The following is a 19,522-nucleotide window of genomic DNA, read 5'->3' as shown; positions in this document are numbered from 1 at the left end:
ATTGCATGACTGCCATCACAGTGATGATCTTCGCAGCATAAGGCAAATAAAATTTTAAAACAGAAACAGAAGCCCTGTCAAGATCTGCTGAGACAGTAGTTAGCCCTTACCAATTTTTCAATCAAAGAATCCTTTTCCCTCAACTGCCCTTGCAGCAGCTCATGCTTGTTTTTCCATTCTTCCAACTCCTCTTTCAGTTTGCTCACTTCCTCCACCTGAATGCCATTCATCTGAACTGTATCACTGTGGGAATTATGATGCTGATTGTCCTTTCCTAGGAGACAGTTTATAACAAAGTTTACTGACATTTTCAAAGTTGTTTTTGAACAAAAGAATCAAAGAATTCATTGCTCCTCCTCCTCTCACCCCACAAGGCAGTACACGTTATTTGAAGTAAAGAGCCCAAGTACAGAGTTTTAAAATTCTCTATCATAAGTCTAAGGACAAGGTCTAATTTGCTATTCCTTATTTGTGACTACATTTGCATGCTGCTCAAGCCATTCAGTTCAACTCAAATAAATACATACACAGTTCATTCTGTAATGACTGGCAATTGTTCCCTTACCACCTTATGTTTAATACTAACAAACCAGGTCTATGGCATACACAGCTCGTCAGGCATCTTGCCCTTGGAATAACTCGCATATACTGTCCTGATTTAAGCATTCCATTAGCCCCCTCTACTGACAATGATACGCTTCATCTTGTTCATCTGCCATACCACAGATACTCACATTTTCATTCTGAGATACAAGCTGTAGCACACACAGACTCTCTCCGTTTTTAAGACTGAACAGGGCATAACTGTTTTGGAATAAGCTTCTACCAGCAGTTCCCTGGTAGCCACCACTTCTCACAGCAAGCGTCAGCTCCAGCCCTTCACCCGGCACAGCTGCAGCTAAGGAGCTAGGGTTGCAAGGAAGGGCTTTGTCTTTTCATGGTGGGCAACTGAACTAACACCATCATCAGATCAGAAGCTATTTCTAATCCCAGTATTTCCATGTGTCCATGTAAATGGATTGTCTGGGCTGCAGCCATCTTCTTTAGGTGCTTGTTTTCCCAGGTAGCAGGCCTACATGGCAGGTAGGCCCTAGCTCAAGATACGCTAACAGGCTGTTCTGAGAAAGTAACTATTACTGCAAAACACCTAAAACCTGGGCACAAATCAAAAACAAGTGATCCTTCCATCACATTTTCTGGTTGTCCTTTCAGTTCTCACTGCGCATTATTCTGTAGTTTGAAGGCATTTAAAGTAAGATATTTTAAATATTATTCAATTATTATTTTATATTTATTATTTTATGTTTTATATATTTATATTTTATATTATTATATTTTAATATTATTAATATTATTTAAAATATCTTACTAATATTTTTAGTTAAAGAAAATCTGATGCTTAAATGAAGTTTTTAGCAATGCTCAACATCGACTTTCCCAAAAAAGTCTTTATCTCTATGGGAAGTTTTCATATACTGTGTAACAAAGCAGCATGTCTGCTATGACAAAAGATTGTTTGCTGCACCTGTTCGATAGCTTGCCATAAACTACATACAATCTTCAACACTAGCAAGGTTACTATTATTCTTTCTGAAGCATACCTAGCTGTACTTTAAGGAGATTATATTGGTCTTTGTGCTGCTGGATCTGCGACACTTGCTGTGTAACCGTTGTTTGGAGCTGCTCATTTTGAGATTTTAAAGTGTTAACCTGTTGTTTTAACTCTTCAAGCTCCTGGTCCTATGAAAGGAAAAGAAAGCACTTTCAGTAATAACATTTGAATACAATGCTCTAAGGTACAAAAAGACAGATAAAAAAACTTTACTCCACCAGTAGACATCACTGGTTATAGAGATTGTCAGTGCTACCTATGACATTAGCAGAAAAGTTTCATACAAACATAGATAGCTTTCCTAGGGAAAAAGGTGGGGGAAAGATAGAAGTAGTCTGTCACAGAAGACCAATGCATTCCAAATCTCACAGAGGAGAGCTCCACCATCTCCATACCAGGGACAGTAGGAAGAGTCAAAGATACAAAATCCTGTAATTTTTCTCCCCACCCCCACTGAATCCTGCACACATTTGGTCTGCTTACAAAGTCTTGGAAGAAACAGTGGTAATTGCAGTCATATATTCAATAAAGCCTCACTGGAGGTTCAAAAGTGTCCCTTAATTCCAGGTATACTGCAGCAGGCTGTGTCTACTCTAGGTCCACGAACTATGAAAACCTGCTGCAGTTCCCCTTTAGCTAAATTACTTAGCTTTGCTCCTTTACTTCTCAATCTAAGCTGTGGCAAAAAAAAAAAAAAAAAGCAAATTACCACTGGAAAAGATTCAACAAGTATACCCAAATTTGATCAAGGAAACTTTGTTTCCCTTTCAGTCACATTTCATCTATTATCTTTTGAGAAGTGAGAGCACAGAAATAAAAATTTCATCTTTTTGAAAAGGGCTGCACATTTCTCAGTTACTTAGTTGAAGAGAAACAAACAAAAGAGAAGATGTACCTCAGGAAAGGAATTAAACTTAACCAGTATTCTAAACACTGACACTTGAGTTCAGCCAGTTATTCTTGGACTTAGTGTTTTTCAAGCATACCTGCATTGCTAGATTCCGTCTTACTTTTACATCTGCATTGTGATAGCTCCAAAAGTCAGTATAAACAGCTTCTAAAAACAGTGATATGGAGCGACTGCCTCTTACCTGCTCCCTGATGACTTTTTTGTAGTGAGTCACAATGTTGTCATGCTGTTCCAATGTCTTCTTAACCTCCTCCTCTTTTTTATCTTCTTCACTGGACTTGTAAATAGCTTTACTTATGACACCTGTTGACAAGAGTTTGTCAAGTAAAGCCCAGTTCATTTATCTTTTTTGTCCTCATAACCATCTCACAGCCTCACCCAGTTTAACTAAATTGATAGCATGAGAAATAGAATATGCACTTTAGAGAAAATAAAATGGTTACACAGTCTTAAAAAATAGGAAAAGGCAGTGTTTTTTTTATAGGAAGGTTTGCATGCTTACTGCTCGACAGTTTCAGAATAGGAAATGGGTGTTTTGAGTCCTTTCTATCAGCAAACGTGCGCTTCACTTGCATTATGCTCCATCACAACTATTTGCCTAAGTGGCTGCACAAGTAAGAGATTTAGGACTATGAAGGCAACATGTAGATGAAGCCTTATTAAGGATGGAGTCCCCATTATTTTCTAACAAGCCAGGAAATTCATTATTCATAATTTGTCTTAACAAATCTGCAAAGTGCTGGCTTGTGTACTCCTGTGAGTCGAGCTTCCATCACCGCCCGTTTCAGTCTGTGTGAACACAGACAAATACACTCCTTTGCCACAGCGTGGCAACTCACAGCACATAGTAAGAATTGTTTTACTTAACAATACAAGTATGTCTAATTACTAGAAGTCCTGATTACGGATCTGTACTGGGAATAATTTTACAAAATATTTGAAGGTTGGATTTATGATAGCTTAGAGCAATCCATGTCCTGTGCTTCTTAGGATGCTATATTTTCATATAATCACACTACTTTTAATAGGACATTCAGCATGTTTGGTAATTCAGTCATCGGCTCATCACAAGAAACCCCAGAAATTAAAATACATCTCACCTTCCAGTTCCTTTACAAGCTTGGTAAATTCATGATCAAACATCATGTGGTCTGGGCTAGAAAAACTAGGCTGTGGTTTCTGAGCAGCTCTGGAATAAAGTTCATGTTTGCTAATGAAGCCAAGCTTCTCAATAAAGTTCTCCCTGCCAATCCTCTTCTCAATCAGCTGTTTCAGTTTCTCTCTAAAAAAGGAAGAGAAAAATCAACCACAGTGCAACATTTAAAGAAAAAAACATTCTTAGCTCATAGAATCATTCAGATTGGAAAAGACCTGTAAGATCACCTAGTCCAACCTTTATTAACCTAGTATTCAAGTTCACCACTATACCATGCTACTAAGTTCTAAAACTATACATTTTTTGAAGACCTCCAGGGACGGTGACTCAACCACTTCCCTGGACAACCTATTCTAATGCCACACAACCATTTCAGTAAAGACATTTCTCCTAATACCCAACATAAACCTCCCCTGGCACAACTGGAGGCCATTTCCCCTCATCTTAGTGAGGTTTTTGTTTTCCCAGTTACAATTTTGATTATCTGCATTACACGCTTAACATTCAACACCCAGGATTTTTCAGTGTGACACTGGCATTTGTTCACAGCCTAGAAATACACAGGTTAGGACCTATGCAAAACGATCTGTTTTGCCTAGCTAAAAGTGGGGTCCAGTTATTTTGCATCCTGTAAGGAACATGCACAGAAAATATTCAATCAAGTATTTAAGAGACTCTTAAACTATCTGCCATTCAGACCTTTCCCTACAGTCTTATTTGTACATCATACTTACTTCCTGTAATTTTCAAGAGAATTATCATTGTAGTAGATGGAAATGCCGAGCAGAAGTGCACACAGGCCTTGCACGAGCTGTTCCTCTTCTCCAAGGTTTTCAGCTATCTGCCCTGTGAGCTAGAGCTCTTGTTAAGGATTTTTGCGATACTAAATAAGCACAAAACATACCACATACTTCTCTGTTCCAAATGCGCTGTTTCAGTCTGTTTCCTCTTAAAATTTGTGCATCTAAAACCAAGCTTAATTAGGACACCAACAAGCTATCTTACAATTCAAAGGACTCGGGAAACCAGTGGTTCTGCTTAACCTAAGAGATTTACTTGTTCGCAAACAAATCTTTAGCTTAAATGACGGTTTAGCCTAGAGTACTGTAGTCAGATCTTTTTCTCAAGAGTAAGCATAGAAATAAGCTTCAATACAAGTTAGAAACGTGGCCCCTACTTCTGGAGAAGAGCCTAATTCATAATAAATACTTCAATGGGCTTGTTAAAATGAAAAAAAAATCACACAATACTTAATTGGCAGAATCCCTCCCACAGATGGCATAGCTTTCTGCTGTGCCTGAAGTTACATGCACATCTTACAAGCAGGTCAGCATACACAGAGCTCTGGCAGTAAAAGGCTGCTTCCATCTCCTGCCTTGATATATTTCCTTGTACAGCATGCAGTATCCCTGCTAACTGATCTAGATTAGCATTTGATTTTAACATGGACAGTCCAAGTAACTACTAGGCAAGTCATTCTAATCTGCTAACAAGTCAAGGATACAAAAGGTATATTGGCTGGATTGTGAAGGAAGTGTGTGACAGCAATTGAGCAGTTGCTTAGCCAAGTACAAAGCAACATCAGCAGTCCAACCCTGGTCTGTACCTTGCTGCCCTGGAAAAAATAACACCCCCCCATTACTATCTTTGCACAATTTAAGGCTAAAATATCAAGAAAAAAACTGTACTGATTCAAAACTCACCTTTCAATACATTTTAAAACAAAAAGTCACATCTTTCAAGATACCCATTCGTTAGTTATACTGAACACAGCTCTAGTGCTTTGGTGAAACAAGTATTAAACCACTTATATTTAGCTGCTTTCAGAGCAAAAAAACAAGCAATACAGATGTGAAATATGACTCAAGGCAAATTAGCATCAATATCAACTCATAACAAATTAGTTTTGCACTTAATTAATACTAGGGTAACATAAAGGAACATACACACAACCCCTGCAAAGAAGGAACAAGGTGTAAATTAAGGCAGGTAAGGATTCCCTGTAAGAGATGCATCACTACAACCACTTCCATTTGCTGCTGCCTAAAAACTGCCATGTGTTCTTAACATAATATTGAAGTACCTTTCTATTCAGACAAAGGAATATGTACATTAAGCCAGGAAGGGGAAAGCTCACTATCATGATTGAGGAATTTATTTTTTAAACTGGGGAAAAATATGTTTTCATCCACAAATAAACTGTCTTATCAGTTCTCTCCCCCTTGTCTTTGCTGCAGATAAATATGGACACAGCAGCATTAAGGCAGGCGTGCATCCCTTCGCAGACGGTCAGCGTTCACGAGGCAGCCAGGCAAAATGTTCCCTGCATAGAAAACAACTTCACACGAGCACCTCATAAATTTGGTAAAGTAACTGGAAGATTAAGTCAAGTCTCAAAGACAAGACAAAGCATATGAGACCTGCTTGGATGCCTTCAAAAGGGAGGCAAGAAAATACATTGATGGGAGTGGTCACAGGGATCAAAACAGCAGCAAGAAGATAAAAGTATTAGTCAATGACAAAGAAGAGTCCATGCCTGAGAATTATCTGTGCTTGAGACAGTGGACTTCAATCCTTGCCTCTGGTAATCCCTACACTTTAGGGCTAAAGACAGGTTTTTTTTTTAAAGCATTAAAGCACAACAAAAACAAGCTTCCCAAGCTCTTTAAATAAGCCTTTTCGCCACCAAAACAGCCAGCGAGCATCACTCTGGCAAGAAGCTTCTTCTGCGGAAGGCTCCCAGCTACCATCTGCCGCTGTGGACTGCAAGACAGACAGGAATGGAGCCTACCAACTCCACTGGGACAAAATACCATGCCCTGAAGGGATTGCCTTCAAGCACAATTGAGGTGCTGTGATCTGTTTTAAGATATCGTCATCACTAAAATGAAACAAATCTCCTCTAAGGGGAAAAAGAAAACACAAAATTATAGATAAATAGACTGTGGCAGCCAACCATAACACTGCTTACATGGGAAAAGGGAGTGTTTGGCCCTTTGGCCCTCATCCTCACCTTGACTTCCAGAGACCCAAGTGAACAGTGTCAGAACAGCAGAGAATACAACCATCAGCACCAACTGCACATTACCACTTGTTTTATTGCCAGAGTAAGTACTACATATGCTGTTAGGAGTCACTGTTCAGCTTCTCTGTGACCCTGTTGTTGTGTTGCATTAACACACAGATTATCTTCCTTGCTGCTAACCTCCTACCTGAAACCCATGACTGGTTTCCACTGACCTGCATCTCCTTGCAGGCTGCCTAGTCCCCGTAAACTTTTCTGTTTTTCGCTCTTCCTGTCCTCAGGACCAGCCCACTGAGCTTTCCCCACCTGCACTGGGGGTCTCCCCTCCCACCACATACTTCAAAATTAGTTCATAACCTCCATGATCTAGAACACTTCTACATCTCTGCTCATGAGATGACACAACAGTCTTCTAACAACGTTTCAACAAATATTCCCTCACTAGCCCTTATTACCCACTAGGTAAGAACTGTATTCACGCTCCAATCCTCTGGTAAATCATAAATTTAAACAAAATATGACATCTCCTGCATTTTTCGAGTTCTTATAGAAAAAAGCTACCATCCCACACTGGTGCAGTGGATTGCACTAGTACTGCCTTGTCAGACACCTTAGCTGATGAACCTGCTGACCACACAGGCCCTTCTTGCTAGACCAAAACTGCTGCGCAGGTGATTTACTTCCTCACTGCCTCACAGAACTATGGGGCCACTTAGGTGGCAAGGGGCCTCTGGAAGTTACCTGTTCTGTACACTGCCTTACCACGAGAAAGCTGTAAAAACATCAGTTCTTCCTAAATCCCTTCCAGATTAGATGCATTAACATCCTCATGACACAGGCAACTGCATAACAGCCTACCACAGAAATGCCTACAGAGGAACATACCCTAATACTCCCACCTGCGATTACGCGATGGACAGGCAGACTGCTCATTTTTCCCCACTGAGTGTTCTCACACTTCAGACTGGTTCAAAACTGCTGGCAATCCATTTCCCCAGACCTTCTGCGCTTGAGAATAACTGCTTTAAATAGCAGTCTTGTCCTACAGGACATTTGCAGACTTCTAAACTGACACTTCCACCAGTCTTCTATTAAAACCTTGTCATCAGCACAAGGCTGCCTGTGCTTGTGCAGGTTGGCATTTCCAGCACACACATCCCCTGGAAGCAGCTGCACACCACATGTACTCAAGCATTGAATCCTAGACTGAAGATTAAAATGTTTGGCCTAATCATTCCCACACAGCCCAGAAGAGCCTAATACACACCTAATTAACTAATACACACCCATTTTCTAGCCATGCCATAAGAATCACTACTTTAACAGGTTACAGTCCTCCATGGCAGCTGTCCTACAATTCATGGCTGGTAACAATCCAACCCCCCCCCTCTGCACAACTACAAATACAGCTAATTCAGCACACAATTCTACAGCAGCGATATTTCAAGAACTGTTTCTGCTTCAGCTGACAACTACTTCAGCAGTGCTTTAAGTAACACAGCCTGAAAGTCCGGCAACTCACTTCAGGGGTCATTCACTAGTAATAAGTAATTGAATGCTAGTAATTTGAATGATATTCAAATCACTGGCTCCATGGTTAAAACTCAAAGCTTTTGCTGTTAAGTGTAACAGAGTCGCTGAAAGGCAGGTTAAACACCATCTTTCTTTTAGCAGCCAGGAAATGAGCAGCATGTTCCCACTTCCGATGGCACCAGCTGTTTGCTACAGGCCTGTCTGAGGAAACAGCATTTCTAACAGTTTAATTTTTCTTAAAAGCAAAGTGCGCCTGTTAGGTGTACAAACAGTGAATGAGTACACCCCATTGGAAAGAAAGCACCCGTGTTACCCAAGATCCTGACCCCATAGTTTTGTGGAGCACCCCCAGAGAATCCCCTGGAGACACAGAAAGAGGTGGTTACGCTAGGAAAAAACCCAAACCCAACTGCAACACAAAGCTGTGAGTGGAAACACATCAACGAGCAGTTAAAGAAAACCTCCCCAGCAAAACCCAAGACAAAAGGAAAAGGCCTGCTATTGGCAAGAAAATGCCGAAGCTGTGCCAAAACATACATACCCGTCTGTCGATCTTATCACCCTGCAAGTTACACACACGTTACTTGAGAACGTTTAAGATGAACACGTTTCAGAAACATTCCCCCAAAGTTTCAATCCCCTGCATCATTTAAGGCTACACAGCCACAGGCAAGTTATATCGTCTCAAATTCATCTTAAACAAAAATGCAGGGAAAAGGATAAAAAGGAGTTCTGCTTATAATCAGGGAAAGCAAATTAAAGAAGTCCCATCAATTAATTCAAAACTCCAGCATTTTGCCATTATTCTTAACTGCAGGAACGCCTAATCACTGCCCAGAGCTAACCATCTCCTTATCATTACAACCATTTGGGGAGAAAGGATGTGTAACAGAAGTTAATGTCACAACGAAGTGTGGTCTGGAAGGTAAAGTTAAACCACCTGTTTCCAAAGCCAGGTATTAAAATACTGTACAACTTCAGAACAAGTTTTTGGCTTCCATCAGCAAAACCAACAGCCATCAATAGACGACAGCCTGTTCTTCTAAAGATGTTTCAGGTTTGCAGTTACAGGCTAAATGCCAACCAGGCACTTCTGCAGCAACAGCAAGATGTGCCTGGGGATCCTGCCTGTTTGCTTTGTCTTTTAAACCAAGTTTAAGTTCCATGTGCTTTAAAGCCCCCTGCCTACTGACGGCAAGCAAGATAAATGCTTGATGAACAATAAGATTTGCTGCTCCCCCCTCCCTTCAGCATAGGGTGCTTTAAGCAAATCTTAAAAAACAGGAGGGGAGAGAATCCTTGTCCTTAGGCTAACACTAATGTCTTCCCGTGATGCACCTGCTCAAGAACATTTTTCCTGTACACCTTGATTTTTATCCCATCGATGGGCCAGTCAGTGCCATACCTGTGAGAGGATGTTGGTGCACTGCTGCAGCAGCGATACCGGTGGGTTGCCAATGCTTGTCGCCAGCTGAACTCTCAGGAGCTGTTCTTTCAGAGTCGCATTTTCCTGTAACGCGTGGGCCAGGGCCACGGCAGCACACCAGTTAGAAAGAGAGTCCGTCGAAAAGAGGCCCCCGCAGAGCAGCTGACCAGCCGATACAGAGTTACCTGTAGCTACCAAAAGGGGCCAGAGGTACAAATGAGATTACAACACACCACAGAAACAGCAAGATATTTAAGGCATAACTGTACACTAAATGCACAAAAAATTAAAGGCCATCTATTTCAAGTCTTAGAGAAACCCTAAACCGAATCATCGTGCTTGGATCTGGCACCCAATAACAGGTAAATAGTTTTGCAGAAGATAATACTTGATGCAGTGAACTATTATTCCACTGGTTCACAACTCAGTGCAGAGATTGTCGTCTTGCGTACCGTCTATAGTAGATGGCAAAAGCGTCGAAACAATTTCTCCTTGTCCTTTTTGGTTTTTGTATAGAAAGCACTGGAAACAGTACAGAACAGCACATCGGAGCACAAAAGGCTGCCTTTCGTTTACCATGGACATCAGAAGTACTACAATTGCAGGCCTATTTGGTAATAAAAAGAAAAGCTATTAGGACAAGGTTGTGCATGAAGACAACTGTAGATAAACCATTTGGGGTGTTTTCTTAATTACCCACCTATTTTCCTACCCTCTAAAATCCTTGTGTAGACTACGCTCTGGCTGACAGCAGCAGCTCCTCCTGACCTAGGAACTTGCGAACTATTGCTCATTCACTTTGTAAGTACCACCAAGTAACGTTAAATAAAATGACTTCTAAGCCTCATCTCTGTGGAAACACAACTGACACCTTCATGCTATAGCTATTATACCCAACGTGAACTTGAAGCTGTTTGTCTGTATTGGAATTTCAAGTTCTGAACTGAAAAATCCTTTGGATTTGACTGTCATTGTCTATACCAATATATCATTACCTGACATAATTGAACACTTGCCTTGGTGGATTAGAAGGTGCATTTACAGAGGCAAAGTAGTCTTGATTCATCTGGCATCCTCGAATGACCTCTGACACAGTATTAATGGTCTACAAAGAAGGCAGACAAAAAATGAAACAGTTAAATATGAGCAATAAAAAGAAAAAACAACAAAAGAAATAGACACACATGGAAAGAATGTGAATCAGTTCAGCCTCTTTGGAATATCCTGAAATCCAAGAGAAAAAAAAATAAGCAAATTCAAGTATTTCCTAGCTGCAGATTATAATGCAAAAGACTATCTTAAATGTGAGTTCTCCATACAGGAAGCCAACATCTGAGATAAAGGAAGCCAACATCCGAGATAAATGCTTAACAAGTACTGTAACCAGTTGCTGCAGAGACAAACTGCAGTTATCCCTGTAGATTCCTGTTTTTACCCATTCATTTTCACCCACTCCCATATCTATTTGCTCCCTCTTACTTCTGTCAGGATATCAGCAGGAACTCCAGTTGCCATCAGGATTGTGCAGAGCTGCTGTAACAACCCACAGTGAAACATGGCCTTCTGACAACTGCTGGTAGCACCTGGAGGATTTGTGGGAGACACGAGTACCCGAACAAGCTAGAGGGGAAAAAAAAAGTCCATATGTAAAGAGAGTCCCAGACTTTCCAAAAGGCAGAACATGATTTACCCATGAAAAACAATTGCTCCTAAAAACAGACATAAAAGACAACAATTAAACAGCATGTCCATCTCATTACTAAGTATGGTCAATTGACGCTGAGTTTAGTGTAACCCTCTAAAATTCTCAAGTACCGGACTCCATTACACAGGTTCCAACTAATTTGTGAACGATCACACTAATTTATTATTCGGCTCACAATTTGTCAGAGAAACAAGAAACTAGCTTCATAAATCTCAAGTTTCTACATGAAGTGTTCCGTAACAGGAAAATGTGTTTTTCTGGAGGGGGTGAGCAAAAGGCAATGTGCCCTACAATCAATAATTATGAATCTATTGAACAGCGCTGTAAATGCACCATAACTACGCATGAATTCATACAGGAGGATTCTTTATAAAAACACCCCTAGTTATATATTTCACTCCAATCACTGTTACATCTTCAGTTACATGAAATAAAGTTACTTGATGCGCCACCCATTACGAGTTCAGTATTTAGAAATAGTATGTGCACTGAAAGAAGTATCTCTCATTAATACTGGCACACTAATACTGTGAGCTAAAGAAAGCACACAGATTTCTCAGCTGTCGCATGTTGCACATATTCCTCACTGCAAGCAAAGCTGAAGAAACCTTGATACTGGTACTAGCAGTTAGAAGAAGTGTTTTACCTGCAGCATTAGATGAAGATTAGTTACTTTCTGTGCAGACCAACCGCAATTGTCATCCCCGACTTCAAACCAAGGCTTCATGCGCTGAATGTATGAACCTTCTTTAAAGAAATTCTGATTGGAATTATTATTCTTCAGTAAGTTTTGTAAAAGGAGGAGACAGTCTTCCACTACTATTCCTAGTGGGAAAAAAAAAAAGATTAATCAAAGGTGAGACAGAAGTTACTAGTTTCTTCACATACTCAGCAGATTCTAGGAGGCACAGAACACACACTTCTGAACTCTTTGTTCTTAACACCATCAAATTTTGATCAAGAACTCATGCATGAAAAAATAATCAAAGATCAAGTGAAATACATCACTGTTGATCCAGCATATTTCAAATGAAACCATAATTATGGTTCTTCCACAAGTCTGAAGCAGAAACAGTATTTTCGAAGAATACATGGTTCACATGATAAGTTAATTGGGTAGTAATGGGAAGGACTTGAAATAAAGCCTCACGAACACTTGGTGTCTTGAAATATATGTATTTCAAGTTAAAATAGAGACAGTAGTGTAGCTTAAGTACTAAAATGAAGTTCCTCTTAAACTGCACCTAAATTGTAACTGATTACACATGCTTGCAATCACTAGCTACAATTTTGACTCATTTCAGAGTTTCATTTTATTTTTTTTCTTTTAATGAAAAATAAAATGACAGAAGAGAGAAGCAATTCTTAGCAATATCCCTTACAACAAACCAATATAAACTGCACTCCTTGGAGTTGAAGCAAACGGGTTTCTTGTTTGTGGGTGTTTTTAGCTTTTGCTTTTTTTTTTTTTTTTTTTTTACTCACAGACTATATGTGCTGAAAACAAACTACAGGTGCTAATCGACTATGTACTCTGAGAGAAAGTCCTCGGACAACTTTGTCCAGAGAACAACACAAACAAAGGTAGCCTGCTCCTGGTACTGCTGGGCTGCCTTCTGGACTTCATAGAAAGGATAAATATTTAGTCCTTACACTTCTTAAAAAATGCAGACAGTGCCAGACTTGAGAGTGGGATAACCCAGAGAGCAGCTGTCACATTCCCCCCTTCCCACTCCCACTGCCGAGCCACAGCTGGTAATCCAGCCCTCAGCAGGGCCACAGGCAAGAGGAACACACATGTAAGAAGGAGAAAAGCAACAATTCTTGGCACACGGGAGTTTACATACCAAGTCCCCTAAAATTATTAGCTGCCTAAAAATAGCAGCTTTAAATTAAAGGATTGCTTAATCCTTCCACGCCAACATACCTGGAATAGCTCTGCTGGGAGAGCAGCAGTATGTTAACTGCTCCTGCAGCTTGCAGGAAGGTCATCTTTTTACTCAACTAGATCCTGCAGCAAACTGCAGCTGGTGGTAAACTCAAGTTGCCAAGAGAAACAAAGAAAGTACCTAAGTGCTGCATCATTTCTGCTCATTCTTTTTCTTATCCTTCCCCCCCCCAGGTAAATGATTTGCCTAGGAGCTGACCAGGAAACTGAAGTCACCAGCAATGCTGAAGATACACAGCAAGTTGTTACTTCCAAGCATCCAAGGATTTTGCAGGAGGAATGCCGACGCTCAACTTAGTAAGTGACAGAAGAGGACACTGCCCAAGTACATGCACTCACAAATGTAAACCAAACATGAACAAACACTTAGGCACACATGCCCATAGAAATTAGCTGTTATTTTAACTCAAGTATCTCAAAGCTAGATTTCAAAATATGCTAAAAACTTGCCTACTTGCTCCTGTTTCTGCTTAATTTGTTACAACCCAGGTATGTGTTTTGATCCTTTGAACCGTTTAACAAGCTCCAATTGCACACTCACATCAACCTTTAAACAGTCACCCATTAACTTGTGTAAAAACAGAAGGAACAACTATGAAAAGAGCCTTAGACACTTCTGTACCTCCATCACTGTTCCCTTCTTCTGTTATGATATCCAGAAGTCTCTCAAAGGCATTTTCAAAGGCAACAATCTTCTGTATGGCTGCATTACTTTTTGTCAGTTGCTGTAACAGCAAGACTCCCTTGGCAGATAGAGGGAAGAAGTGATTAAACTTAGTTTTACTGAAGTTTACTGAAGAACATCACTTGTCACAAGTCACAGCTCTCAGAGGAATGCTAAAAGAGCAGCATAAGCCCTGGCCAGGATCAGAGAACAGAATTGCACATCCCCTGCATTTTGGCACAGGTAACCAAACCCAGCATGGACATCACCCAGTATTTACCACATGCTTCACCACACTTGAAAAGAGAAGCACAACACTGCCAAAAAGGATGCTAAGTGGCTATACACAAGAACAAAGAGTAAACTTGTAAGACACCTCATCTCTTCTGTACTAAGTAATTTGAGCTTTCTGCTGTCTGATGAGTAAAGAGGAAAAAGACAATTGAACCTGACAGAAGGCCAAGAGAAAGATCAGCTAACACAATAGGAATACAACACTTGATGCTTGCAAATACACAGTAACAGCTTGCCTTCATTATCTGATTTGTGGCAAGACATGCAGAAACCACCTGACTCAAGGGAAGACTCAAGTATTTTTAATTAATAACCATGATGCTTCCCTCACATGCATTCATGTAACTTAATCCAAATTCTGCACAAATCCTAAGCAGTTCACGCAGTTGACAGTTGCTAATTATGAAGAGAATCAACAGCCTCTGTTCTATACTTACATCATTTCGTATAACTTCCCTCGAGTCTGCTAGTAAATCCATGAGTCTAGAAACACCTGCAAGAAGTACACAAAAACAAGCATAAAAGGTGCAGTTCTTTTCTTGCTAGAGGTCTTGATAACACCTCACTCAAAACAGCTCTAGCTCTCTGCCTTCTGTTTGGTGAGCTTCCAAGCTGAAGTTCACACGCAAACAACTGAAGCACTCACCCATAGGACTGACAAGAATTATCTGCTGCACCTGAGGTCCTTGCTGCTTTAAAAGTGATGTAAGTAGTTTCACTCCAGGCCAACGAACATGGAAGTCAAATTCCTGCAAAGATAGAGAAGTAATTAAGTAATAAATTCCTCAGTATTCCACTTCCTCTTGGAGATAACAGTTATGAACAGACAAAACTGGCAAGGGATTTAATCTCCTGTCCATTTCTTTTTTCATTCATCGTATTACAACACATGGCCAACAAATCAGAACACTGGTTCTTGATTTTATTATACAAGCAAGATGAAGTCCCAGCAGTTTCCTTCCCTCCCTCCCCTCAGGGGTTGCTTTCCTAGCTATTTCTTCTTTTTAAAACAGACAGTCCAACCCTCATGGCATCAGCCCATGTTACTCAGAAATTTTGGAAAAAAAAGCAATGCCTTTGGCTCTTTTCTATCTTCTCTCCATTCCCAAACAACAACAACTTCTGTTAAAGTAGGATCTTGAAAGAAAGAGAAAGCTCAACAACTAATGAGTCCACACATAGGCTTTGACCACCACCACCAAACCTTTGGGCTCCCCAGGTCAGCTTAAACTCAAGAGCTGGTGACTCGGCCTACATCTCAACTGAGTCACCACACAGAGCTTTCTGTACTTCTAATCCTTATGGTTTTAAGGCATCACCTTGAAGTCACCCACTGAATCACCGATTTAGATGACAAGTATTATTTTAACTCTGTACCAAGTTACAGGTGAAGACTGAATGTACATCATCCCTTCCTCAGCATCCCCTCCTCATTTTCAGTGGTATCTTGCTTTAAGGTTGGAACAAATGGCTTTCATCCAGGTCATAGACTTTACTCATTTCCAACCCCAAACTTGCTAGGCAGCCAGGCACTTGACATTTGACACATGCTTCCATGGAAAGGTGAAAACATGCATTAAGGTAACCTCACTGTGCAACACTACATATCCTCCAGTATTCCCAGCACCAAGCTGTTACTTACCTCCACAAGTGTCAGCAAGAGAGTGACGTTTTCTTGCTGTTTAATGAATATCTCTGTGAACTGACTTCCCAAATCATCAACTTGTTTAGGTGAGTTTTCTTCTGTAATAGTCAAAAACAATGTATTACAACACATGAACAGAATAACTTTGGTTAGTTGTATTTTTATTCTCACTAAAATAGAGCCAAGGGTGACAAACAAGCTTTTGATCACTGATACAGTGTTAATAAGTTTAAATAATTTTCAAAAACAAACACAGCCACAAGCTGTGCACAAAAAAAAAGCAGCAGCTTAGGCCACTTTAAACAATTTTTATTGAGAGCTATTTTAAAATCAAGGAAGGAACAATCTACCAAACAGAAACCTAATCCAGTATAAATATAAAAAAAATCCTCTTCCCATTGATCACATCCACATTCACAGTTCTCAGACCGACAGTCACCTGTTTCAGATAAAACCAAACAATTCTATGGGACCAAAGAATTCAGACAAAGGAAGAGCCCTCGCAGCACAGGAGGAGCAGAAAGACTCAACATTTCCACAAAGCTCAACTAAACTGGTACAGGATTCTTCACCTTTCACCTTTTTGCAAGGGTCACGTATATTTCATGCCAAGAAGCTTCAAAAGAGAGTAGTGGAGAAAGTAAGCCACAGAATCACAGAAGGCCAAGGCTGGAGGGACCTCTGAAGATCATCTACTCCAAACCATCTAAAGCTAAACAATCCAAGCACCTCAGTTACTTATTTTGACATCGCAGTTAGACAAGACTTAAACATCAGGAAGAGAGAATAATTGTGAAAGAGATAAGTATCAAAACCTCCCAGCCTTGGCATCTAAATTAATTTCACAAAGAAAATCAAGCGTCATTCCATTTACCCTCCAGTTGTGCAAAATCAAAGGAGTGGATCAATTCAGTCTTACAGAATTATTTAATCATTGTTGCATAAATGGATAATAAGCAAAAGTATCCCACAAGACAACGGAAAATATGCAAACTACATCTCTGCCCCACTGCTGGTTTTCCAGTCTGAGCGGCAATTTACAAAACTATCTCACAAAACCATCTTATTTAGGCACTACTGGCTGGCACAGTTAATGAACTTCCACTGACAAATTGAGGAACTGCAATTTTAATTCAAAAGTAGCTTCAGATTGTTTTCATTTTGGACAGGAGGAGAAGGTATTTTCAGCTCCAATACAGTTTCTGGGACTGGAGCTTTTCAGCCAAGGTAGTTGAGCAACCTAGCAGTAGTCCAAATCAAGTCCTACTCAAGAGGGATGGGAATTCAGTTCTGTAACACCTGTGGCCACCTCTAAGAAATCAGTATCTCATTGAGTTGAAAAATCACATCAGTTCCTTGCTCAGCTGTGTTTCTATGAGGTTTCTCAAAGCAACATGACAAACCAAGGGGCTAAATGCACATTAGTCAGCCACAGGGGGAGCAATACAACACAGCCACTCACATTCCCCGCTCTGGCTGAGCACACTTCTCCCTACAAAGCTTCTCTCCCCACACATCTCCTGTACAATTTCCTTCATTGTTCCTCCTTTCTCCGTAACCTCAAAGCAACTCCTGTCCCGCAGAGCGTACTGCCATCAGCCCTGCCTCTGTCCCATGTGCCTGTAGGACAGACCAGAAACACATCAGAACACATCAGAAACACAAGCACTGCCACTCATCTTCTAAACCAGGTTACCCTACCAACCACACACATACATTCAGCACTGCAACACCATCCCATGCCAGCTGATGAAACCACAGGCACAAGAATGGCTCGAAGCATAAAGCACAGGAAAAAAAAACAAAACACAGTAAAGCCACAATTTCTGACCAAATCTAAATGTCTGATTTGGGTAATGGAAGGGAAAGCAAGGATTTTTTTTTCCTTTCACTTAACTGTAAGATTCACAGCCACCAATCGCTGGCAACCAAGCACCTATAAATAGGGTCAAAGACCACAAATAATCTTGAAACTCTGTACCTTGTTAGGGGCACACCAAAACACAGAAATCAAAGGACTATCTATTTTCTTGGACTGACACCAAGAAAAAAATTTAATTCAGTCAAGCCAATTTCCTTCAAGTTGAAACTGTTCCTTACCATCATACATTGCAAGCTGAGTTTATTATAACATCTATTTTTAAGGATTTCTGTACAGTTAAGACGCCTTTTTTTATGTGGCCTTAGAGTAATCAGACTGAAGCTGATCATTCCTTTAACACAGTCTAGTTATAATCCTCCTAATGAGGCTGATATTGGTAGGTAGTTTACATGAGGGACAGAGAAGCAGCACCAATCTGCTGCAAATTTTTAAGAGGACAAACTATGAAATACAGAAGGTAGCAAAAGGGAAGACAAATCACATGCAAGAGTAACTCTAGCCCTGACATCTAGCAAAATGCAAGTACATCTGATACGGCCCTCTCTGAAGAGGAGGGGGCTTATCACGTCTGGGCCACTCCCACAGTGCATGAATAAAAAAAACAACAGGCAAACCAAATCCACACAAGTGCAGTTGCCAAACTTGCTAATGTAGAGTAGTGCAACTGAGCTGAGGAGTCATATATGGATTGTGCACACTGTAGCTTGCTGCAAACAACGCAAAGCATAAACCTGAACTTTTTTCCCCTTTATTTAAAATACAGGCTTAGATGAAAACATTTCACTTGGAATTTGCCACAGGCCATGACTGCTCATCTCCTCCTCCAGCCACGCTCAGCTACAAATAGCAAGGGTTTGAACTCTGGATTCTTGCTAATCCCAACCCTTATCCTTGCACAAGTTCTGGGTGCTAAGGCAAGAAGAAAAAAAAACAGCAGTCATCAGTATACACAACTTACACAGCCTCTTACTAGCTTGCCAGAGATCTACTTTTATTCCAAAAGCTTGGTTCTAGTTCAGCATGTTTTTGATTCTTCTAAGACGACGGGGGAATGGTATTTGTTTTTTAAGCTCTTGCTGTTTCCAGAATTATACTTAAGATTGCTCTTAAAAATCTACATGGATGTGGCTCAAATGAGAAGTTTCCATTTTTTATCTTTTAAAGATGCACCAATATCCAGCACTATCAATTAGAATTTCATCTTTAAATCAACACATGAAGTGCATTTTAATAAAAAGTTTAAGAAATAAGGAAGAATAAGTGTTAGTGGTGAACTTATGGCAGAGATGAACACTATTTTTAACATGCATCGCTTAAAAGAGACACTGTGAAGGATTTGTGTCAAACTTCAGGGCTTCTTGAAAACAAAAAACTCTGCACACCCTTCTTCCCATTCAAACCCTACCAGAACTGATGCTGCACTTTCATGACATCCCAAACAAGAATTTATTACTATCTTACTTACTATATTACAAGTCTGCCAGCATTCAACATGCCCAGATCACATGAAATAGTACATTGGGAAGCCACTTCAGCTCCAAAGCAAATTTGTACTTCAGAGCAGAACACAAAATGCACTCAACTTTAATGCAAGTCTTTACAGTGTCCTTTTTAAACTGCGGAGTGTGTTACGGGTGTGAGTAGCAACTACATCTATCAAGTGCCATATTTATACAAGTAAAAGGGTTTTTACCTTCAGAATCATCTGTCAATGCAGATCAA

At 40.3% G+C, this 19,522-nt stretch overlaps 1 protein-coding gene and 1 long non-coding RNA gene across 8 annotated transcripts in view; one reads left to right on the top strand and one right to left on the bottom strand.

Moving 5' to 3' along the window:
• LOC121069444 overlaps positions 1-8,765 on the top strand; it is a 91,678-nt gene extending 82,913 nt beyond the window's left edge. The window contains exon 8 of the long non-coding RNA XR_005819430.1: positions 5,916-8,765. This is a non-coding gene — a long non-coding RNA (uncharacterized LOC121069444). The remainder of the gene's footprint in view (positions 1-5,915) is intronic.
• Positions 1-19,522, bottom strand: part of USO1 (USO1 vesicle transport factor) — a 33,392-nt gene that overhangs the window by 5,614 nt on the left and 8,256 nt on the right. Inside the window, exons 5-21 of one of the 7 annotated variants that reach the window (XM_040555633.1) lie at positions 19,494-19,505; positions 15,916-16,016; positions 14,920-15,022; positions 14,711-14,766; positions 13,938-14,058; positions 12,014-12,192; positions 11,142-11,282; positions 10,679-10,767; positions 10,115-10,269; positions 9,642-9,853; positions 8,778-8,798; positions 5,183-5,293; positions 4,413-4,531; positions 3,623-3,804; positions 2,704-2,825; positions 1,602-1,740; positions 111-274 (exon numbers count right to left, since the gene is read on the bottom strand). In XM_040555633.1, coding sequence (XP_040411567.1) covers positions 111-274; positions 1,602-1,740; positions 2,704-2,825; positions 3,623-3,804; positions 4,413-4,531; positions 5,183-5,293; positions 8,778-8,798; positions 9,642-9,853; positions 10,115-10,269; positions 10,679-10,767; positions 11,142-11,282; positions 12,014-12,192; positions 13,938-14,058; positions 14,711-14,766; positions 14,920-15,022; positions 15,916-16,016; positions 19,494-19,505 — 2,027 coding nt within the window. The remainder of the gene's footprint in view (positions 1-110; positions 275-1,601; positions 1,741-2,703; positions 2,826-3,622; positions 3,805-4,412; positions 4,532-5,182; positions 5,294-8,777; positions 8,799-9,641; positions 9,854-10,114; positions 10,270-10,678; positions 10,768-11,141; positions 11,283-12,013; positions 12,193-13,937; positions 14,059-14,710; positions 14,767-14,919; positions 15,023-15,915; positions 16,017-19,493; positions 19,506-19,522) is intronic. The other 6 variants (XM_040555634.1, XM_040555638.1, XM_040555635.1 and 3 more) reach the window with 6 other exon arrangements.

Source organism: Cygnus olor, chromosome 4 (assembly GCF_009769625.2).
Source record: "Cygnus olor isolate bCygOlo1 chromosome 4, bCygOlo1.pri.v2, whole genome shotgun sequence".
Taxonomy (NCBI): Eukaryota; Metazoa; Chordata; class Aves; order Anseriformes; family Anatidae; genus Cygnus; species Cygnus olor.
Note: the sequence above shows the minus strand (reverse complement) of the source record. Positions and strands in the feature narration are given on the sequence as shown.